The sequence below is a fragment of the Filicampus tigris genome, chromosome 19 (genome assembly GCF_054856515.1).
Source record: "Filicampus tigris isolate MCC_2025a chromosome 19, RoL_Ftig_1.0, whole genome shotgun sequence".
NCBI lineage: Eukaryota > Metazoa > Chordata > Actinopteri > Syngnathiformes > Syngnathidae > Filicampus > Filicampus tigris.
The window spans coordinates 6415517-6440353 of record NC_141235.1 but is presented as its reverse complement, the minus strand read 5'-3'; the positions used below and the strand labels follow the sequence as shown (position 1 = coordinate 6440353).

The window sequence follows — 24837 nt, the reverse complement described above, 5'->3', positions numbered from 1 at the left end:
ACACTGCAGCCCTTTTTTACCTGCAGGCTTTGCTCTTGCTCCAAGCCCGATCTCAAATTACCTGTTTTCCTTCGTGTGAGTGTAAAGTGTATTCATATGCTCCTAGGAGAGGCCAGATTGGAAGGAGACTGTTTAGCCAGAGATAAAAATCACTTGGCACCTAGCGAGGGGCCGCCATTGAAGTGCGGGACATAGAATAGAAACGGCACATCGCATCACGTCACAGGACGAGGCTGGCGAAGTGTCAAAGTAGACGTGGGCCTGAATTAATACTCTCCAGCTACTTAACCACACAGTTAATAGGGCGCATACTTTACCTTCAGGGGGAAAAAAAGTAAACATTGAAAATAAACAGAAAAATATCTGCAAAAGGAAAATTAGACTGCTAAAGGCTACTGTGAATGCAACCCTTTATATTATTCAATGATAATATATTATCAGCGCATAATATTCTCGGTAGGTAGGTCTTGGGTGGGTTCCATTAAAGAGCATTTTTTTAAACATTATTCCTTACCAAAAATCTATCTGAAATTTCAAACATCATGACACTATACTGACCTAATTAAATGAATACTTTGAATATCAAGAATAAGATATTAAAAGAGGATATTCTCTTGTCCCTAACCTGATTAAGTGCGTTGGAAGAAGCAAAGACCATATGCATAGTAGCTCAATCCACCCACCTGGCTTTGGGCGAGAGGTGGAAAACACCTTGCCCTGGTCACCTGCCAATCATAGGGCACATATAGATGTTCACACTCACATTCAGTCTCAGGGACGGGCTGGCCATCGGGAATTTCGGGAAAAATTTCAAACTTTTATGCACCATGGATCGGTTTCACATGAAGCAATATTTTGATTGACCAGCGCGGAAACAAATAAAAACAGACCGGCACCAACCCACAAATTTGGATGATTAAATCTGATTATTTCTGTGCTTGCAAACATAGCCCGTGTTCAAGACAAATCAATACATTCCTGAATGAAAGGCAAGATTTTTTTCATTGCGTACTTTCTTAAAGTGCATAGAACATATTCCGGAAAAAAATATGCTTGGGTTGACTTCCCCTTTAAACAGCCCCGCATGTAGAAGTGAGCAGAACCCCATCAATGTCTACAACTTGACCTCTCTGCTCAGATCAACCTGAAAGACCCCCGTGATGAGAACACGGTAAGCATGTCGCACAAAGGCCGTCTGTGCGAGAAAACACCTTCAGGGCGCTGTGTGACTTCTGGGAAGTTGTCTAAGCTCCCTATAAGCCATATTACCCAGACCGACGTCAAAAGGTTTTAGCTTGTGTTTTGCCTCTGCATTAACACTATGTACAGAACCCAAATGAGTTTATTAAAAAGTGGTCAATCCAAGCAAACATCACAGATTGCCAACATTTCAAGTCCACATGTGGGCCTTTGATATAGAGCCGTGCTCATACTGTGTATGTGTGACTGGACGTACCCAATAGCCAATGCCTGTTAGTGAATGGCCAGTCAGGCTATAGTGAGCACTTATCTGGGCTATTTGTATTAGCTCAGCCAAAAAATTCTCTTATTAGAATATTAAATTTGAGTTTGCAGGACAAATGCCAAAAAGTCTCCGAGCAAGGCTAAGCACTTTCCGCGGCGTCTCACACTATTTCAATGTGCAACGTGTCCTAATTGCTAAGCGAAAGTGAATACTTAAGCCGGGCACACACAGGCCTCCATATCTTCACCGGGAACCACCTACGTCGCAGTCGGACCTGCCAAACCGCACGACTCAATGAGCCTATGAGATAGACAGAGCGCTGCCTGTTGCATGCGGTCCTCAGCTACTCCGCCACTCGCTTGCCGCAGCGGGTTTCGCTGAGGGGTGGTGGGGCGTACACACCATGGGTACATTTCATGCAAACAACTCAGTTTTCTTTTTTTTTTTAAGCAAACATTGTTAAACCAATCAATTACTGCTGTAATCAGAGACAACAACAGGCCAGGCAACCGAGGAAATTGCCTATGGCCCCATAAGATGGCCGACAGGCACATACTGTATCACTGACCCCCCAAAAAAATAAAAATTGCACTGCTACACACTGCCACAACAGTGTTTCGCTAAATCCCCTTCACGGGGACCCTAACTAGACGTTGCTAGTTGGTGTCTGGATGGGGCCCAGTGAGACGGTTGATATTAGTGCATATCAAGGGCACAAGTTAGTGTGTCCCCTCCTTGCAGGCTTGGTGAAGCAATCGTACCCCTCAAGGGAACAGAAAAAGAAAAAATAAGAAGCGGATGAAAAGGATAAACGTGATCGTGATCTATTGCATGAAAAAAGTATTCATGCCAGTCCCATCAGGAATGATATATACATCACTGCACATTATTAATTGACATTAATTAAACAGCAGAACAGCTGGTTTTGACCAGATGAGAAATTTTCTCCTCTCTACTGTGAAGCAGGCCTGCTAACCAGTAAGCAACTTAAAATAAAATCCATTAAAATAGTCCTAAAAAATACAATTTATCAATCATTATTTTTTTCTGGAGGATAATCAAATGGCCATCACCATTGTTGAGTGGGGTCACCAAGAGTGACCTCATAACCAATCAGTGCTCAAGCAGTCAGTTTTGTCGAAAATCCTGCTAACAGATTACATTTCCTCTTCATGCCTGATGCAATGTCGAGCATTGGTTGGTATTCGATAACACTTTTACAACCACACAAAATATGATCAGTGATCACTTTTAAAGCGTCCACATCACCATGTCCAGTGTCGTCCGAGTCAGACAGGCCGCCCACACACTGCATCACATCACAAACAAGACCACTCTGGCATCGTGATCTCGCCGTGTTTACCTGGCAAGCGTCTCGTTTAGTGGTCACATCCGCCCACCCTCGTCACCTAAGAGTCAACATCCCTCATTACTTCCCAACGACGCCCAGCACTCCATCCAGTTTGCAATGCCAAGTTCTTCCTGTGGATCCCCTGAGGCAGCCTACTGGCTCATGGTATCACTTAGATTAAAATAATAAAAGTTAAATAATTGTTTGGTTTTTTCCCTTGAATTACACAAAGCAGCAAAACATCCATCTGTTTGGTCTGGATCACAAATTCACAATATTTCAGTTGGCAATATCCTTGGGATATTTTGGGACTTTAATTGGCGGATGGACGGTGTTAAGTTCTCCTGTTAAATGTCTTAATAAACTTGGAGATTCATTTTTCTGTCAGTGATAGAAATGTGTCCAGGCCCTGAGGAGTCGCAAAGTCTTATTAATGAAACGTTGTTAAACTGCAACAAGCACTTTTTTTTTTTTAAGATTGTGCATCATGTTGTTATATTAGTCACAGTCTGGTAAGTCAATGAGAAATCCTACTGCAAGTCAACACTAGGAGTGTTGCAACTTTCACAACCGCATTTAATTTGAATGCATTATTAAATATCACTGAACTGAAGAATAATTTTAAACTCCCTCTTCAAAACATCTTTTCCTCGCTGATGGTTCCTCTTTGTATTTTTTTTAAAACCAATTCCTGCAGTTCCTTCACTCTCAGCTTTGCCTTGCTTTCATTCCCTTCAAATCTCCCCACTCTAATCATTCACAGCACAACTGTGCTTACCTGCCAGCTCGTTTGTAGTTTTTCTTGTTTGTTCATTGAGTCCATAGTCAGGCCTCGCCTTCCATTAAGCAGCACCGCCCAATTATTATTTCTTTCATCTACAGGGCCTTTATTTTTTTTCCCCGAGTGGCCTCCTACCCAAACATTTTGATCCTCCTGCTTCCTTGCACCAAGCTGGTTGATTTCTTTTTTGTTGGTGGGGTCATTTCAGGGTCACTTAACCAAAGTACTCAAGGTGTGTTTCCTGCATGTGTACAACACACTGCCCCCTTGGGGTTAAGGCGTGCACAGCAGCAACAGCCTAGTAAACAAACCACACAACTGGGCAGTACAAAGCCAAAGAGTCCAAAAAAAAAAATTGCGGCATTAAAGGTAATTTGCGTTAACTCATTAATACAACCCTGAAAAAAAAAAAGAATGATAACAGTGGACATTCAATGTCCAATTATGTTCCATTGGTAACCACAATGTCAATGCTCTGCAAACAAAGTCATTAAATGAACCAAAATTTAGTGGAATTGTGTTTGTAAAATAAAGAACTAAAGCACCTTTCATTGCAAGTACGAGAAGAGTTCCAAAGATAAATTGTGTTTTTCTGAACATTAGCGGCACAAGCTACAGGATGAGAGATCAACCTGTTCCTGCTTTTGCCATATCCAGACAGCTCAAGCCCTGCTTGGCTCTTATTTGCCTGTACCCATTTCTACCATTTGGGATCATCTTTTTCTATAAAGTAGGATCAGACACATATAAGCCTATTTTTTCTTTATGGGGGGAAAAACATGAACAATCCTTTCTGCACATAGACTGAATAGTGCTCTCCTGTGTGGCCTGCACTGAATTTTTGTGTCATTTTACATTTCAAAGCCTTCCATTTCTAGGTGGTGTAACGGATGGCTGCGGCGGGATGTGGAATGATGCTTGAGTGGGGCGACAAACGGCAGCCAAAGCGCTGAGACATCATCACCTTTTCATAAATTGTTCTCCCTGTTCAACGTGCCGTGAGGAAATGGTGTTTCAACAGCACCTGCATCACAAAAACATGATAGAATATGCAACAATTCATAATTTGACTCATAAAAACTAGTGGGAGACACTAAGACCTCAGCAGACTAGACCATTAGACTAGGTAAAGTAGACTCAACCTCAGTAGACAAGACCAGTAGACCAACTAAAGTAGGCTAGACCAGTAGAATAAGTAGAGTAAAGTAGACTAGACCTCACTAGACTAGACCAGTAGACTAAGTAGAGTAAAGTAGACTAGACCAGTAGACTAAGTAGAGTAAAGTAGACTAGACCTGCGTCACAACTTCGACCAACTTAGCTGGTCTAAGTTGTGTTGTAGGTGGTCTAATACGATTTTGGTGGATTGGATCAAAGTGCAGGCAGACCGATGAATTGTGAGGTGGATTTCATCGTATTTCATTCATGACAACAGCCTGCATCGAACCTTCTGAATCCTTCTTATCAAATTTGTATTCAGGCATGAGTCCTGGCTACCATGTAGCTCTGCTACTGATGGTGATTGGTTCAGTTTGCTGTTTAAAATGGATTAATGGGCTGCTCGTTCTAAATTGTGGGTGGGTCTTTTGGGGTAAAATGGATGAAAATAATAATTAGCTCCACATTGGTCCAAAAGCCGCCGGCCCACCGGGCATCTGCCAAGTAAGCCAGATGGCCAATCCACACTGATGACAGCTTCTCTCAGCGTTTAAAGCTGGAAATTGTAGTGGACCACACTGCACTTCACTTTTTTTCCCTCTCCCTTTTAGGTTCATTGCATCTTCTTCTCCTGCAGGCCTTATCTAGATTAAAACATCACACATTTTAAGGCTCCAGTTACCATCGGCTTGATCTGTAGACAGCGAGGAAAGAAAAGGAAATCAAACCCTGCTGGCCATGAGACAAAAAGCCGCGCTGCCCTCATTAGACCATCTTGCACCATTCAGTAAGCTGCATAAATGCGCTGCCACGTTATGGTTGGACATCCTCCGCCGCCGGGCTCGAGTAGCGTTACGCTGTGTCAGAGGTTTTCTCCTTCAATCTCCGCTCCCATCGCACGTCGGCGAGTTTTCCAGCGGCACGAGCCACCTGCTGACAACTGCCATTCTTACCCACCAAAACCACCCGCTCGCATACACACGCCGTCCCTCACTTAAACCCAAACAAGCGCTCAACATTAAGGTGTGGATCTGTCATTAGTTAGCTTGGCCTGGCTGCTTGAGACCATTGTTATTGTTAAAGCGAGGGCTGTTTGCACAAGCTATATCTTCGGAGGGAAATGGTACTCCTTTGTGGCTTTTTGGACTCAGCCTAAGTGGATTGGGTTTCCTCTTGCTTTCCCTACCTCTCGTACAGTGCGGTTTGATCGGCTAATGCACATATTTTAATCAGCGGCACGTCAAGCTACTGGGAAAAAGTGAGCAGACATAAAGTGATCATTTATGTTTCATAGTTTGACTCGTACTGCCTACTTAATTAGTGACAGTTGGTATAAAGGTTTCTTTTCGGTAAAAAGCCAAATTTCCACCAAGCAGTACAGTTCAGCTGCATTCACCACGTTAGAGATCTGATCGGCAAATTCCGGGTGTCTAAATGGTGATATTGTGTCATCTATTTGCACTATATAGTCTGACATTGTACCACTGGCCACTTAATTAGAGAAGGAAGACATGACACAAATTAGAACGACATGCTACCGTACTGTACAAAACGGGCTCAGCTCATCACAGCTCCACTTCAGTCAGTCCTCAGTACCACAAAAAAATTGACTTATAATGCACCCAAATCGTAGAGCATATGAAACTGTAGAAATATCGCAAAATATTGCGAAAACATCTCTAAGTTGGCAAAACCGCAGACACAATTCGTAGCTCTTGTTCGTTATCTTGCTGGTACTAGTGTCCACTTGTGTGAACATAAAAAAAAGCACCCCATATTGTATGTTTTACTTTGGGCCGGAAACGGTGGGAGGACCGGATGTGGCCCTCGGGCCATACTTTGCAGGCAACCAAGAAATGAATGAACAGCCAAAACCCATGAGTAATTGACGCCTCCCTAACAGGGTTTATGGATGCCACAAAATGCGGGGGACAAGCACTACTTTTGTCCAAATGAAACTCTACAACTCACTTCAACATACTTCCTTGGAACCAAGATGCCACAAGATGGCAGCAAAGCAGTTACTGCTGTCTACATGAAGCTCCTCAATTCACTTAAACATAGTTCTTTTGCACCAAGACGTCAAAAGAGAGCGTTAAAATAATCCTTTAATTGCCGATCTGCGAAAATTGCTTGGTAAAGCTGCAACATTGGACGCCAGAATGAGATACTAAGTGAGAAGCAGACAGAAGCGATTCGGTAAAATGATTGATGGTCAACAGTGTCATCCTCCCGCATGGGGAGTTGCCTGGGTCTTCCCTAAGTGTTGTTCAAACAACATGAGATGCTGAATGACGTTGTGTCAACAAACACTCAGTGCTCAGACGCTCAGATCAGAGCGGAACAGCTGCGCAAAAGCTCGAGGCGGCCATTCATCACGTCAGACTTTCTAAGAATGGCACATCGCACCTACCTGAAGGCTGCACACACCCAGACATGAGATGCTTTCTTCAAATTCTCTCCATTTCCTAAGTATCAATACACATCATATAAATGGCCACTCCAGCTATTATAAGGCATTTTTTGACAAGAAGCCTTCCTGGGTTTTCGAGAGGGAAGTGAGGCAGAGATTCCTTGGAGGATATTGGCCTTTTATTCACCCCCCACTCAATGATTACTTATGTTTATTTTGGCATGCGTTAAATTGTGTTTCATCTTTTCAATAGGGATGATAGAACAAAAAGGAATGAGAGATATTTAGTTACTGTACTAGTTACTCCGATACAAGATAATATTGCTTAGTTTGGATTGGAATAAATCACGAGAATATAGATGGAAAAAATGAGTTCTTTACCGTAGCAAACTGCAATAATAAACATTGTTGAAGTAAGTTCCTCTCCGACAGTGTCAAAAGTGAGCATTATTACTGCAGGGACATTTATTTGTTCAGCTTTTGCATTAGAGCTTGGTCTGGCGTACCTAATGTTGTGACCGCTGAGTGTAGTTAACTCGACTGACACAAAATGAAACAATGTACTACAGACGCTTAAGCTGACAGTTTTGACAATGGAACGTAAATACATACACATTATAGCGAAATCGGAGCCGTAGCCATCTTATTCTTTGTGAGTGTAAAAGTCTAAATGCAAAGCGGCCCTGCAGGGACTCCCTGAAAGAAAAGCAGAGAGAGTTTAGCAGTTGACTCTCACTGTTTGCTCAAATTTTGACGCTGTAGCTTCAAGTCAAGATGAGAAGTTTCCCAAGACGTAATTCTGTCTTGCCGCCTTCAGCTCAAACTGCACTTCCTCGGGGGGGAAGTGGACCTAAAGGGGTAAAAATTCTTATCACTGGGATTGTATTGCTTTTGGTTGCATCCAAACGTTTTACTTCTTCCGGAAATACCTTGCACCCCTTTGCCCCTGGTGAATGTACATACAGCAACCTTGAAGTCCAATAATTAGCCTCCAGGGGTCCATGAAGATAGAATGAACCTGAGAGGATATAAATTCACTACGACTGCGCCGTTATTTCTGACAGTGCGGCTGCTGCAGAAATGCAGACAGATTTCTTTTAAACCGTTGTCAAGCAAATCTAATCAGTCACGCATCTGCAAAAAGTTAGTTTTGAAATGACTTTTTATCAAACCCTTTTAAGGGCCGATTTTATGTCTGTGTGGCGTGTGGAGGAGGATGAGAGGAAGCGTGTTCAGCCATATGTTGCTGTGTTTACATGCACGTTCTGTGGGAGTGGAGGTCATTTGAACGGACACGGTGTTTTATAAGCTATGTAAATTTGACAGTTGAGGCATTTAGTCATACGTGCAATTGTTCTTGCTATCCGGTGTTGATTTGTGGTTTTTTTTCATATTTATCTGTATTTTACCTTTCACGGAAATGCAATGTTCTTTTGGGTGGCTTGTTACACAAAACTGTCTTTAAAGGGACGTAAATGATTGCATACTGCTGTTATGAGCTTTTAGCAATATTTAGGAAGCCAGAGTATTCTGAGAATTGCGCTAACCACCAGCTATGGTGCTGCATAGATTTATGCCAGCAAACAAAAATCAAACGGGTCTTTGCCAAGAAATTAGGAACATGATTCGTGACCAATAAACCAGCTTTTAGCATTTCCTCTAACAATCAGCAGTGTAATAAAAACGGACCCGCAAACCATATTGAGTCCTGACTCAAACCCTGTTTTAACATATTTGTTGTCTTTTTTAGGTTGGCTGCTAGAAACGAATTTGTTGTGTTATTATCTATGCAAATGAAGTTACAGATGGTGTAGTGGTTCACTCGCCTGACTTCAGTGCAGTTCCCACTTAGTAAGCATGTGTGTGAATGTTCGTCCGCCTCTGCACAGCTGAAACTCAATTTAACGTACCCAGAACCAACGGACCCCAAATTCAACAGACAGAAAATAGGATCAAGTCCTCTCAAAATACCACTTCTGAAATAGCTGTTTAAGTTTGTTCATTCCACAATTGGCCACAATTCCCCACAGTGACAGTAAATGGTGCTGTGGTGCTCTTGTCATACATAAATAGACTTATAGTAGACTAGAGCAGGCTAAAATTCGCGTCAGTGTGACGGCCATGTTGGCAGGGGCGACTATCCCATCGCGTTATGGAACCTCGCCGTTGCCGTCGTTGAAAAGCCCTTTTCTATGGCATCTAATCGACATGAGAAAAGGAAGGGCTAATATCGTGGCTCATGAATGCCAAGAACCGACAAGGTCATGTTGGAGAAATTTAAAAACCTTATTGTTTATTTACAATCATTTCGTACTGTACTGGGCATTAATAGGCTACAAAAAAGTACAAAATAATAATTTGGGGGTGTTGTTAGGCCACGAAAAAGTACAGCACTTCGACATATCTGCTACAACGTACGGTCGTTCACTCAAAATCAGCTAGCATAGGCTCTAGCTCAAGCGGCATCGAAACGCATCGGATCTGCAAACGCACAAGAAAACGCCAAATCCCGCGCGCGACTCAGGTTTCATTCTTCCATCCTCCTTTCACTCCCACCCTGTCTGATTCTCTTCCCTCCTTCTGCTTTTCTTCTTTGCACACCTCCATTAGCCGTATTTACTCTTTGGAGAGTAAACACCACGTTTTCCAACAGGCTGCCACAGCTCTGTGACTCAATGCGTTCACGCCTCGCTCGCTCTGCTTGCAAACGGTGTCACATTTTGACCAGTTTGCGTAGTACGCACACGCGACTGCGACAATGCTCCGCACGGGTTGTTAGCCTTCCTATTTGTGTTAGCTAAGGCGTATCTTAAATATGCATGTCGGAGGTAAATAAACCTTAAGAGGGACGATTGAGTGCTCAGTGTTTTTAAAACCGCATGCCTAATTGGTCAGTGAGAGAAAGGATTACAGGATTGGCGAACAACATCTTTTTCTCTCTCCTACATGACCACATACAAAGAGTTGAACAAGTTCTGCATGTTAAAATAAAGGCTGTGGGTGCCTGTAATCTGCAAGCAGCCACATTGAAATGACCTGACATCTGCAAACTATTAAAAGCAACTTCAGGTAGCACATGTTGTCCACATTAGCTCCAAGCCAGATTTACATTTCCACATCTCCACTAAGCATAATAAACAATCAAATGGGGCGTGTGCAGGCAGGTTCACTTCACTGAGCGCTGCAGAGCATTTTGTGTTGCCCTGTTTGGCTAAGGCGAGAAGACAAGTTAGTGGATGCAATGTGTCCAGTTGTATGCGTTTGGGCCTTTGCTTTTAGAAGAAGAAGAAAAAGAGGAAATTAAAAGTGCACATAAAATGCTTTGTTTATGTTTGTGTTTCATCCAATACAGCACTTGCCATTATTATAGGGTCACGGGTGAGGTGGAGACTAGTCACTAGTCCATGACAGGATAAGATAAGCGTTTGCTCTCACGTTCACACTTATGGACAATTTAGAGACTTTAATGTGGAGGAATCCACAATCAAAGAAAACTCCAGACAAGAAGGCAGGAGCCAAAACTCAAGCCATGAACCTCAAAATTGTGTGGCGGGCTTACTTTTGTTACTGTGTTTGATTTTTTTTTTTTTTCACTCCTGTGCAATATTGAGAAACTTGAATGTCATTACGGTCTTAGTCAAATGTTAGCACCCATTTTTGATTAAAAGGGCTTTTGAATCATGTGTGTTTTTTTCATTAATGTGATTTTTGTGTGTGGCTGATCTACATTTAACCAGGAACAAAAAAAAAAGACTATTTATCCATTTTAAAGCTTTTTCCCCCGACCCCCAATTTCTAACTCTAAATTAACCTACTGTAGCCATGTGCCCAGTTCAAAAACAACAATTGACTGATAAGAAATTACAGTCAAGTGTTTGGAAGATTTTATTAAAACGCTGATTTCATCTACCAGAAAAAACAGTCAAGCAGTCAGCAGAATGAACATAATCCCATCGCTGAAATGTGATGATACAAATCAGAAGCTGAGTTTTTGTGAAATGCAACTGTTGCACTGCAGAAGTCTGGGGGAGCGCCGTCCCCCCTCTCCGTGGAGAGAGAGGGCCCCTTTAGTGGGTCTGGCAGACTGCTGTCGCCCCCCATTGGCAAACATGATGTACTAGAGATAAAAAGTTGCTTCAACATAGGTAGTCCTAGTGCCGTTGGTTTACTTGACAGCAAAAATATACATTTTCTACATTAAAGGTTGTATTTATTCCACGTATTTATAAACCTGCTTAAAAAGGTGACTTTAGGGGATATGCAATTTTCTTGTGTGAGCTTGATATTTAACGCTAAACTGGTGGACAAGGTGCGTGCATGTGCGCGCGCGTGTGTGCGCTGGTACACAAGAGGAGAAAGTGATGGTATCAAATTCCATCGCGTTGACGTCACACGCGGCCAACCAATCACATCCAGGCTTTCCTGCGCGCCATGGTAACGCTCTTATAAAGTGCGCACGCGAGCAACTTTGCAGTTCAGAGCAGTCACGCGTTCTGGGATTTTATTTGGAGACGAGCAAGGAGAACTTTACCATACATTTTATCCTAACAGAATTGAAGTCAGACACTGAGTTTTGATCTGTTTTTTTTTTTTTTTTCTGTGGATCGACGCACTGATCTTTGGATGCCCGTGCGCAACGCCATTTATTTCCGAATCAATACGCACAAAAAGGGACATTTTTGCAAAGTTTAAAGACTTTGACCAGATTCATTCTGGCAAGTCGCTTTTAAAGATTTTCCCTCCCGCGAGGCGCTAGCGTTAACGTTCCCGTTTCACGCGTAAACTTTGGCAGCAACCCGTTTCTCGTATGAATCTTCTCGACCCCTACCTGAAGATGTCGGAGGAACAAGACAAGTGTCTCTCCGATGCCCCAAGCCCGAGCATGTCCGAGGACTCCGCGGGCTCACCGTGCCCGTCCGGCTCCGGTTCCGACACCGAAAACACGCGGCCGTCGGAGAACGCGCTGCTCCGAGTGGAAGCGGCTCTGGGCGACTTCAAGAAGGACGAGGACGATAAGTTCCCCGCTTGCATACGAGACGCCGTGTCCCAGGTGCTCAAGGGCTACGACTGGACCCTGGTGCCCATGCCAGTGCGCGTAAACGGATCTACCAAAAACAAGCCCCACGTGAAGAGACCCATGAATGCCTTCATGGTTTGGGCTCAGGCTGCGCGGAGGAAGCTGGCTGACCAGTACCCGCACCTGCACAACGCCGAGTTGAGCAAAACGTTGGGCAAACTTTGGAGGTAAGTGTTACATCATCTATTTTTTAGCCCATGTTTTTCAATAACCTTCATAACGGGCTTGCGACTCACGTTGTTGCTTTTTACGCATGCACAGACTTCTCAACGAGGGCGAGAAGCGGCCGTTCGTGGAGGAGGCTGAGCGGCTCCGCGTGCAGCACAAGAAGGATCACCCCGACTACAAGTACCAGCCAAGGCGGAGGAAGTCGGTGAAGAACGGACAAAGCGAGGCGGAGGACGGCAGCGAGCAAACTCACATTTCTCCCAATGCCATCTTTAAAGCACTGCAGCAGGCAGACTCTCCAGCCTCCAGTTTGGGAGAAGTGCACTCTCCCGGCGAGCACTCGGGTGAGCTTATACCACTTTTGGGCTTCTGATCGAACATAGCCCACACTGAAATTCGTGACTCAGTTTACTTAATAGGCTTTCTCAGTTTTCACCATTGAAATGAATTGAAATGCTATTCATATGTCAGCCCCCTAATTAACACCCCATTTTATGGTACATGTTTTAATATAAGAAAAATAGCCCTGCGCATTGTTTGGTAAAAATCAAAACATGATAAAAGATAATAAAATCTGATGTAAATAAATAAAATGGTTTCATAAAGTTTAATCAAGCCGAATGTCATACAGCCTACTCACAAGCGCACACACATTTGCACTTTTGTGTGCAGGTAAGGGGGCGGGGCCTTGTGCGTGACGTCATGAGCTGCAATCATTTTCATATTTGTTTCCTTGACGTTAAAGTATCACTCTATATAAACTAAGTGGCATATTGCTTTAATCCTCCAGGTTCCCAGGGACCCCCAACCCCTCCCACTACCCCAAAAACTGATGTCAGCTCAGGCAAGATGGATCTTAAGCGTGAAGGGGGTCTCAGATCCCTCCCCGATGGCACCAGCCAGCGGCAACTGAACATCGACTTCCGCGACGTGGACATCGGCGAGCTGAGCAGCGACGTCATCTCTCACATCGAGACCTTTGACGTCAACGAGTTCGACCAGTACCTGCCGCCCAACGGCCACCCGGGTTCCGTCAGCGGGCCCGGGACACCGGTCGCCTACACCGGCAGTTACAGCATCAGCGGCGGCGCTCCGGTCAGCCCGCCAGCGGGAGCGGCCTGGATGCCTAAAAGCCAGAACCAGCAGGGACAGCAGCACACCCTCACCACACTGGGGGGCAACGCAGGTGGCACTGGGTCCGAGGCGGTTCAGGCTCAGCACAGGACCCAGATCAAGACGGAGCAGCTGAGCCCGAGCCACTTCAGTGAGCAGCAGGGCTCCCCGCAACACGTGGCCTACAGCCCCTTCAACCTGCAGCACTACAGCCCCTCGTCATACCCGGCCATCTCCAGGGCACAGCAGTACGATTTCACCGACCACCAGGGGGGCGCGCCTTCGTTCTACAGCCACGCGGGGGCGGGCCAGAGCTCGGGCCTCTACTCGACTTTCAGCTACATGAGCAGTCCCAGCCAGAGGCCCATGTACACGCCCATTGCCGACAACACGGGGGTGCCCTCCATCCCGCAGAGCAGCCCCCAGCACTGGGATCAGGCACCGGTTTACACGCAGCTCACCAGACCCTGAACCGCCTCCACCCCACCGCCTCTCCAATACATCCACCACACATGTACAGCCACATACATGCATCCCAGAACACTATTTCAAGGAGACGACCCCCCCCTCCCATCCAGATGCTCTCCGAATCAGACACTTGAAGTTGATGAGGAGGAGAGTCGGACTTGCGATTGGCTCACGCCGTGCCTTACTATTGTACCATGATAGAATCTTTATAGATATATATTTTTAGAGAGATGAAAAGACTTGAGAAAGTCCTCTGTGAGGATTTGATTGTTAATATTTCTGTAGGTACTATGTATGTTTTGTTTTTGTCTTCATACGCTGGCAGTTTGTAACCCACAGGGTTGTTTATGAAGGTTATTTCGCCGATAAAAATGAAAAGGCTCGTATTTTAAATCAACATCTGCTTTTTTTGATTGAGTTATTTGCTGTATTTTTTTTTTACTTCTTAATGTGCCATTCCAACTTACATTTACTGATGGAGAATGATTGAAAAAGCAATTAGACATTCTTTGACAGCATTGTGGCGAACTATGTCGAGGGTGACCACAGCCGTTCCCACCACCCGTGCCTTGAATTCGGTTCATTTTCCCCGGCTTTTGTATATGTGTGCGACTGTGTGCGCGTATGTGTGTGCGTGCCAACAGCTGAGATTACACTTACCGTCCAGCAGCGTGTGTTTGACGGCTACAGGAAGTCTCCTTTGACCTCCGGGTTGTCCCCTGCTGTCTCCTTCCGCGCTGATATAACCCAATCCCTCAGCATTCTCCAGTTTAAAAAAAATATATTTATTTATTTTCTTTAATTTTATTGTGAGTGGAATATTTTGCATTCTAGTCTTATTATTGTTGTCGTTTTTTTTTTTACAACGTACACAGCATATCTCATCATTTTCATTTGGATTCTAAACCCAGGAGGTACTAATACAAAATGGTACGTGCTGTAATCATCTTGTTCTTTATTTATCTTAGCTAAATCTCTATTTTAAGTATGTATTTGCCTTTCTTTGTGGGTTGGGGGGCTAGCTTACGAAATGTGTTATTTGTGAATTGTCTTTAAGTTGAACTAAGGCTGAAAGAACTGGAAAATATATAATTTTGAAGTTTTTTGTTTTTTTTTACATTGTGTATGTTTTGCTTTTTTTCTGTAAGCTTGCACCCAACCTTTCAGTATCACCCCCCCACACACACACCCACACACCCCCAACACTTCCGCTCTTTTGCAAAATATTTGTACTGTCTTCAAAGAATCTTTTGTATCTGTATTTGCAATAAAAATGAAAATGCAATTAAACACAAATAGTTGTCCTCATTTGCATTTACGCAGGTATAGCCTGCCATATAACCGTCGCCGTTTTCATGCACCGCAGCCAAGGAAAGAGTTAACGGACAAGTGCCAAGTAATCGGCCTGTGTTTGTTTTCCCAGAAGCCTTGTTTTCTTTTTGCCTCCCGCTTTATTTTCTTCCTCTCTCTCGTGTCAGCTGGTAGCGGCAGGAGGCGGTGAGGCTCCGTGGGGCCCGAAAGAGGCTTTGGGGAGGGGTGGTTAACGTGATTTGTTTATTGCAGTAAGAAAAATGCTGACAATACTCACATTTTTACAGCAGGGGAGCAAAAAGAGTAGGGTGCTCAGATCTTGCATACAGCCGTAAAGGAGATTCTTGGAAATAGGTCAGTAACAAGCTTAATACTTTGTTCTTTGATAACTGCATTAACCCCAGAATGTTGACACGCCAGTGCAGGCTACGAATATACGGGACATAATGTAAATGAGACAATAAGAACTGAACTTTAAATCAATACTGTAATAATTTTACCTTATTGACAATGCATAATCTTTTAACAAGGAGGATCGTGTGCTTTATCTATCTTTATTTTGCCCTAGTTTGCTGTGGTTTAAGAAATGTGATTCTGCCACATTACTACTAACACTGACTGACCTAAAGTCACCAATCAATTACAATTCACTGCTCAAGCGCTCCCAAGCAACAATGACAACAACAGTTCCTTACTTTTGCTTAAATGTGGCCAAGAAAATAGCTAGCCTCAATCGATATTAATTCTGAAATTTAAAAATAGCCTTATATAAATACTTGTTTACTCAACTACAGAGGGGAGAGGCTTCCGTAAGTGTATATCCACGCCAAAACACATCAAAGATGCAAGAGAGAGGCTGGGGGAGCAAAAACAAAAATAATGTCAAGACCCAATGTCTAAAAATAAAGTATGGCGCTGGAGAAGAGCATGATTAGTACTCACACACACACACACACACACACACACACACACACACACACATGCACACTTATCTGTATGCTTCTGCAATGAGGTTTGGAACAAAAGTGCTTCTTCCCATGATGAGAGACACTGCGCCCATTTATGCAAGAGGCACTGCAGCGTAACTTCATTGATTATTTCAATCTCCGGACATGCAGATAGAGTTTCAAATTCATCCGCACACAGTCCAAGTTCCTCCTGATAAGTAGTGCACCCCATTATTTGGAATAAAAAAAAAGGCCTTTCCAGGGGATGTTTGTATTGTTTGTTGTAATGCTATTTCTTGTAAGAGTGACTGACATCTGAAACGGTCATGATACTTTGTCGCAAAACTGCATGACATCTATGCTAAGAAGTCAAACGTCATTGCCAGCTGACAACAGTTGTTAATCTTACAATGAATTACTGAACACATGACCAAGAAGCAGCTTCTTATTTGTCTTTGTTCGTGTTAGTTAAAATAGTGGATGATATATTGATAACGAGTCAAACGGAAGCTGCAGGTTTGTGAATACTGAAAGAAAACTCAAAGAAGCAGAAGAAATGAGAGCCAGTTGGCTGTGGTCCACAGAGTGAAATCTCCTTCCAAATCCCAATCAAAATGCGGGGCTTAATTCGAAAAACACATTTGCAATAAAAGTGATGACAGGCCAAAATCTACACGGCTACTCAACATTAAGTTTTGTAAGGACAATTAACCACAAGCTGAAAATCACTCATTATACATTTAGCACAAAGTATTCAGCAACAATTGTAGCCATTAAGAGCAAAAATGGTATTCGAGGACAACTGCATCCAAAAATCTGTCTTTAAAAAGAAATTAATGCAGAGTTTTGTTTGACGTGCCTAATGAAGTGGCTGAGAATTGTATATGAACACTGCACGGATGTAAATGTTTCACATAAGCAAGCTATTGGACTTTATTGTTTTGTTTTATGTTGATGGGTGTATGCAAATTGTTCTTTCACTTCTTTTTTCTTTTTATCACCCTCACATTTCTTCTGCACCGACTTGAGTTCCTTTATGCAAATCAGGGGCTCAATGAAAGGAGCCGCTAGTTTTAACGTGGGCACTTTTCCCAGGGAAAAAAAAAGTGGAAGAAGGGGAGAAAGACAATTAATATTCTAAAGCAACGCCTCGCTGAAAAGCCTCCCTGAACTCACGGGTGGTCTTTTCAAATGCTAAATAGGCTGCAGTGAGAGCAGGATGGTCAAGAGCAAGAGTTTGATAGGTTCTATTGGGCTTTTGATATTAACATGCATCTCGGTTGACGTGATAACAATTGGACAGGTGCTCATTTGGTACGTCAATAATGGACCCATTTTGCTAAATTTAAAGGTTACGACTGACTGGAGAGCACGCCAAGTCACTGCCAAATTCAGTCACTTAATTTAAGGACAAGAACAGATTTTATCCCGTCCAATTCTGTTAAAAAACATATTTATATGTCTTTTCACAGTCCACACATTCAATCCCAGGAATTTATTGATGTATTTTTTTTTCAAATGTTAGGGTAAAAGAGGGTCTGAAAATGTCTAGCTGTGAATGAGTTAAATACCAACCACAAAACATTAGAGAAAAAAAATCCATTTCATTATTTCATCTCCCCGCAGCAGCATAAGAATGTAAATATGTAGCACAAGACTTTACACTCAAGTACTGGTACCACTTAGTGTTTTTCATTTGATTGTTTTATATTCATGGCCTAAAAGAATTTTTCATGCAGATGTTTACTGGAATTAGCATTTAGTCCTGCGGTAGCATTGGTTAGCGATTGACTATGTAACATTCCGGTTTATGTACAAATCGTGGTTGCATCGCTGCCGTAGAAATGAAAGAATGTAGAGGCGCTCGATTACATAATGCATGACAAGCGTGGACCGATGTTGTCATTCCAACCGAATCCGCTCACATGTCATCTTACAGAAGCGAAGAACACCGTGAAAGTGAGGCCGAGAGTAGTTAATAACAGCTCTGGGAAATCAAACAAAGGCCAAGCTTGCAACGCAAGCATGATAAGCATGAAAATGGAACGAGGTATGTTTGTTGTCAAGAGTGAAGTAAAATGTGATTGAGCACAAGTTGTGGGGGGGCCGGGGGAGGCGAAGTTTGAAGAAAAACAGTCTTTGTGTTCAAAAGGTGGTGTTTTAATGCCTTCTAAGAAGCCGAATGCACAAATTAAACGGACTTAAATTGCTTTGCTGCTGCCATCCAACAACATGAGAAAATGAAAACCACACCGCGTGCCCCCTGAGTAAAAAAAAAAATCAAGCAGTTATACAACAATGGAGGGCTGCATTGTTTTTGCTAAAATATCTACTGGAAGATTTGGCTTCAGCACATCATTAGCTATGAACTGACTGCAACTACGAACCACCACACGCTGTGCTGCTTAGACTCGGAATTGTCCTGTCTTAAATAGTTTTCAATTACGTAAATGTATATTCACTATTGATATACATTCAGCAGATGTTGACATCATTTTAAAACATTCATAGATTTCAGCCATAAAGCATGTGCCTCTCTCAAAAGTGTCGCCCAACATCTTCTTTATCTCTTTGCTGTTCTCCTCCCACTGATATGCTCGCTTTCCAGTCGAAGCTCCCCCAAGAACCTTTGGACCCTGAAACGTGTGAAGCAGCCGTCTCGTTGCACACACAAGTGTAAGATTCTCGCAACATATACACAGTCGCCACATGAAACGGCTGTTGGGCTGTGATAGATAGGCCGAGCTTGGCCTAGTGACACCGAGGATCCATCAGCGGAGCTTATCTGTCGACTGATTTGAGAGGTTCGGTGGGGGAGTGCTGTTGCTCCTCCACCTGCGCTGGGGCAGCGCTGACACTTGAGTGGTTGACTTTGGTTAAAAATGAACTCTGTAGCGATGTAGCGGATCGTTAGGGTGCTGTCAGCAAACGACATGGATGGCAGGTAGGCAGATCGAGAGATGAGATCACGCAAAATTTGAAATCTCCTTTTGATCTGTGTGTAGATCAACTCGAAGGGGGTAGCATCTCCAACACCCTCCTCTTCTTTCTAGATGATACTTTTCGACCAAACCCTTCAAAGATTTTACAGCTGCAGCAAAGGACGTCATGATAACTTTCCACGATTTAAGTACAGTAATCGATAGCCTGTCTGAGCGAACAGAAGTGTTCCTGCAGTCTGACTCCCGCGTCTCATTGTGACCGAGTGGAACGTCACACATGGATGCTGGCGTTGAGAAAACGAAGAGTTTGAATGGCCGCTTGGCTCGGGAATTTAACACGAGCAAGAGAAAGTGACATAGTGACGGGGGGAAGGTGTGGATGACGGATCGCGGAGGGAGAAAAAGAACAGAGGCAACAGGAAGAATGGGAGGAAGCAATAGTCTGTGTTTTGTGCCGAGGAATCAAGTCCTAGAGCAATGAAATTTAAGTAGGAGAGTGGGAGAAAGCGCACACACTAACAAATGCTTCAGACAGACCTGATTGAAAGAACACTCTGCACTGGTCTGTCATCATATCACATCTTCTCATAACATTACAAATTTTACTAACGTGTGGCTGTGCTGTAAAAGTAATAGCAACAGCAGCCCGTCTGGCCTTGAGGGAGTCATGTTTTGCTCTGGAAACGGGATCGCATTTAGAACTGCGGTTCATCGCCGTATTACTCTCAAAACCGTTCACGTAGATTGCGATACTCACAGCGCACATGCAAAACATGACCCACTTTGTTTTCGGGCCCCATCATATATCCAATGATTACGTAAGAGTGTGAGTATGTGTTTTAGGTGTCACATTTGAAACCAGACATGATTCAAGTACCACAAACTTGAAAAAAGGGGCGTGGACAAGTGGGCACTAGGGCACTTTAACCCATTAAAGCCTAAAGCCCCTCGTGAGACATCTCTCAAAAATCTACGGTCGTCTTTGGAGTCATCTTTGAAAATCTGACATTTTCGCCACCTACAAAATAATTAATATCTCAGCCCCTGTAACAGATAGAAACATAATTCCAAAAGAATTTGAGCGCTTAGACCTGTGGCTTTCATACAGGCCCGAGTTGATTAATATTTACTGTTTTAATTTTAAAAATCTAGTGGTAATTACCATGCTGTGACGTTGAAATCGTCATTGTCAATGAACATATATCTTAACCATACATCACGTTTGGGTGGTTTCACGGCTTTAAAGTCTGCAAGCATGTCGTCTATACCATTGCCATGACTTATATCAGAGCGCCCGGGATCGACTGTGAGGCCATTACTCCCATTACTCCTCGAAAAAATTCTGGATATCCTCTGACAACTCACGAGACCACATGTATATTCTGATGAATTTCATTGGCTAAGAGACCAAGAACTGGCTAAAAAAAAGAAAATGACATATATGCTCTCCGGCTTCAAAAGGGAGAAACACGCAACAGCGTTCCCGGCTTTAGTGGTAGGAATGCAGTTATGCGCTCCAGTCCGTAATGGGTTAAAAAATGGCATTACCTCATGAATTCCACATCACACCATAGTGCACAGATAATCTATTAATAGCACATATATTCTTGGAGACAGACCTCTGTATTTCTCATGCATTGAGACTGTGACTAAAACCAGGAAATCATGCACTTAATAATTATACATTTTGCTTGAATCAAATATTTAGCCAGAGAGGTGTTTATATCTATACTCAATGATCCTGTTCAAGGTCAAAAGGCAGATGCAACCCTGGTCCGGTTGCCATTAAAGCACATCAAAAGACAGACAACCATTCACACCATCACAAGTGGGAACTGAGCCCATGCTGCCTGCTCAGACATCAGGCGAGTGAACCACTACACTGTTAGCGACTGCTAATGAGATTAATCCCCCCCAAAAATATCAACAATAGCTTGACAGCTGTCGAGTCCAACGTGATTTTCAGCACAGCCAGACACTTTTTCCCTTCCTGACGCAACAAGTGCCAAGAATTTGTTTCCGCTGATAGGTAAGAGAGCAGAGGGAACGTACAGTACCTTAAGTGTCAATAACGTTTTGGAAGCTACATTGCCGAAACACTTACATCGACAAACATTTGTATCCTTGTGTAACTTTAATTGAAGATACAAAGTGGGAAAACCCCATGCTGACATTAATTTGAAGTACAGCGGATGTAACTGAAGGTATTCAGATAAGAATGAACTACAAGTGCACAAAAATAGATAAGAACACCAGGGAGACTTTAGGAAAGGCAGCACACAGGCATATTTTAATTATATAACCTTAAACTATATAAAAAGGTATGTTGAAGGAGTTAAATATCAACAAGAAAACAAAAAAGGTAGGTCTTAAATATTCTCTTGGTGCATGCATGTAAAAACACCCCCAGGAAATCAATGTTTCCAGGATACTTGTTGTGCCCGTACTATATACTAAATTCTCCAAAGTAATCCTCTCCCGCTGCTTATTCTGCTCTTTCCATTGTTGATTTGAGTTGGTCTTGCATTACCTGTGTTTTTAGGTGGGATTATGTATTGTATTATGCCTTTGCTGGCAGCTCAAAACTCCCAAAGAAAAGACTATGAAGTATTAACCTCAATAATCTTCTACAGATGGTGATCTTTTCTCTGATTATGGGTATACATGGAACAAAAAAAAAACATTAATGTAATGTCATGTTGTCTATGGAAATAAAGAGCTCTTAGTTTCTTTTGCCGTATTGTTTTACAAGGTTTTCCACCATTTGTTTTGACCCGTGCCAGCTATTTAGCCACAGCGATATACATTTACTTATTTTGCTTCACATAGGAAATTGTCCTTTGCTTTGGCTTTTTGAGGGGAATTTTTTGTGACACTTACTTAAAAGATAGAATAGTTGAGACAGATTGTGCTATTGCTTTGGGGTGATTTGATTTCCTGTGGGATAGATTTTTTTTCCTCCCATATCTGACCAAATTGGAGCTTGACCACCATCCAAAAATGACTCATTCAATCTTAGAAGTTCCTCTGCATAGGCCTATATTGCTACATAATATCCAAAGTTATACACATGCTATTAATTAGTCAAATCAAATGAAATAAATTGTCTCCCAGCAACAATATGATAAACGTGTCCGTGGATTTAGCTGTACTTTCAGGCCGCCCCAGACAATGACAGTAGCCCAATACAAGAAGGGCCTCTCATCTGCAAATGTGAAAATTGGAGTGTGAAGAGCACATGCTGAGGGACTCTTTACTATATAAATAAGGTTCAGTCAAGTAAAACAAAACGCAGCAGGACGGCCGAGCAAAACCTATCACTGAGCAGGAGCGCAACATGAAACAGTTTAATAAGAACCTTCTCCGTGCTTATCGTATGGACATCATCATTTATTTCCCTTCAACTTCACCCAATGACAAGCCCATTTTCCGTCCCTGCCCTGTCTACGATGAGCAATTACAACGGACATGAACTCGAAAAACACGGTCAGCTTTTGGCTAAAGACACTGTCAAGAACCCAGAAAGAGGTTTAAGAGGCCCCACGATTGAGGTTATCACTCAGGTTTTGATGGGATGTTGCTGTCTGGGAGGATTATCAGACACTGTGAGGGAGTCGGATGGAGGAGGCAGTCACAGATATACACAATAGGTGATATCGTACTATCAGTGCAATAGAGGATGTTCACCTGGGGTTGCTACTGGAAGGAACAAATATTTGTTTTTTTACACACTTTTTTAAGCAAAAGACGCAATAAATACGCAGAAACCTCAGTCCATCACATTTCTACACTGAACAAAAATATTAACCAATGAGCTGGACTTAAAGATCTACGAATGGCCTTTTCTCTCAAATATTGTACACAAAATCAAAAGCTGTGTTTGTGAGCACTTCTCCTTTGTCGAGATAATCCATCCAACTCAGGTGTGGTATATCTTGATGCTGACAAGACAGCATGATTATTGCACAGGTGTGCCTTTGGCTTGGCTACAGTGAAAATGTAAAATGTGCACAACGTCACAAATGTCGCAAGTTTTCAGGGAGCGTGGAATTGGAATGCTGACGTCAGAATTTTTGCCCGTGAATTGATTATTCCCAGCTAGCATAAACCGTCTCCAAAGGCATTTTTGTGCAGCATCTGTAATGTGACCGTCAAAGGTTGTCTATATGCAACCAAAGTCAGCTGGCATAGGCTAAGCCGCGACCACAAAGAAAATCTATTCAAGCACGGGGAGAACATAGCAACAAGTCTTCCCAGATGAGGAAAAGCTGTTCGAACTGAAATTTTGACTTCCTGGGTGAGAATAGCCTCAAAATGTTCCCGTCATTGTTTCATGTCAATGGAGTCTCCTATTTTCCAGCAATGATTCACAGATAGAGATCGCAGTGTTCCCCTTTCTGCTACGGAGAAGATGCAGATACAAACGATGTGCAGGGAGGAAGAAAATGAGAGGAAGAAGGCAGAGGAATTTAGGGACACACATAACCAACCCCCCCCCCCCCCCTCTTTCCTCTTTCAGGAAGCCCCCAACAGAGTTGAATGGAAACCAGATCTCTCATCTCAAGTCTTCATGTGCGGGGATGTCGTGGCCTCATTATCATCTCGCTTGTTACCCCCCCCCCCCTTCCCCCCAATTTTGTATTCAGCATGAATACTATCTCCCACGTGTCTTTATCTCTCTCCATCTTTACATCCTCAACCAGGATCGCTTTGCCTCTCCCCGTCGCCCACCTAAAAGGTCCCAAGTTCAATTTTAGAGGGCTAGTGATGTAATCAAATGCTCATTAGTCATTTTGATTGACAGTTGGCATGACGGGTGGGGGTGGGGCACATTATGGAGTGAGTCCTTCGCTGCAGGGACTTGCAGATTGCATGTGCGTGCATGCGTGTGTGTGTGTGTGTGTGTTGTCAGGAGCTGAGAGAAAGGCTTGTCCTTCACATATTAAGACAGTGAAAGGAAACAGCTTCCTGACAGAACTTTCCCTAAGGCGCACTTGTGACATCATAAATAGCTTGGAAGCTAATTACACAAATGACCCGTTCATCCTATATGGATCTTTCTTTTGGATTATTCCTTTTGTGGTTGGAGTCTGTTCTCACGACTCGCGGGTAGACTGCAAAATACAGAAATTGGGCACTGTAAAGTCAGACGTTCTACTGTAGTGTATTTTCAATAAATGGCTTTAATACATCCTTAAAACAACGCCCTATACGTCATTCTCCATAATGTGACCGTAGACCGTGTTAGGCACACCTAAACAATCCCGTGATTGGGTAGCCTGTCATACATGCTGTCATTTTGTCTTACTGCTGATAAAAAAAATATTACACAGCCTTAACAAGAGGCTATGGAACATGCCAACTCAAACAAGGCTCATTTATCAAATCTGTCATGCTACTGTCCTACTGAGGCAGCCAAGAACAATGCGGTAGCCGTTAGAGATGCCATTCTTTATTCGCATGGCCTTCACCTGTCAAACTACTGCATGTCTTTAATGGAGCAATAAAGATAAAGCACTAAAGTATAATGAGCTCAATTGGGAAATGATTAGGTCATCACAAAATATACATCTTCATAAACTAACTGTGAGGAAAGTACAGAGAAAACGCTAGCTGGTATTCATCCCCCTGCAAGGCCCCTTG

General features: G+C 43.1%; 1 protein-coding gene and 1 long non-coding RNA gene across 2 annotated transcripts in view; one reads left to right on the top strand and one right to left on the bottom strand.

Annotated features, from left to right (window-relative positions):
- The window catches only part of LOC147129173 (uncharacterized), a 113707-nt gene extending 109934 nt beyond the window's left edge, over positions 1-3773 (bottom strand). The window contains exon 1 of the long non-coding RNA XR_015082625.1: positions 3595-3773. This is a non-coding gene — a long non-coding RNA (uncharacterized LOC147129173). The remainder of the gene's footprint in view (positions 1-3594) is intronic.
- Positions 3774-11652: 7879 nt separating this feature from the next.
- sox9a (SRY-box transcription factor 9a) lies at positions 11653-15283 on the top strand. The gene is made up of 3 exons (XM_086016316.1): positions 11653-12412; positions 12507-12757; positions 13204-15283. The coding sequence occupies exons 1-3, from the start codon at positions 11976-11978 to the stop codon at positions 13995-13997; spliced, it is 1482 nt and encodes a 493-aa protein (XP_085872442.1). The 5' UTR covers positions 11653-11975; the 3' UTR covers positions 13998-15283.
- Positions 15284-24837: the final 9554 nt, after the last annotated feature.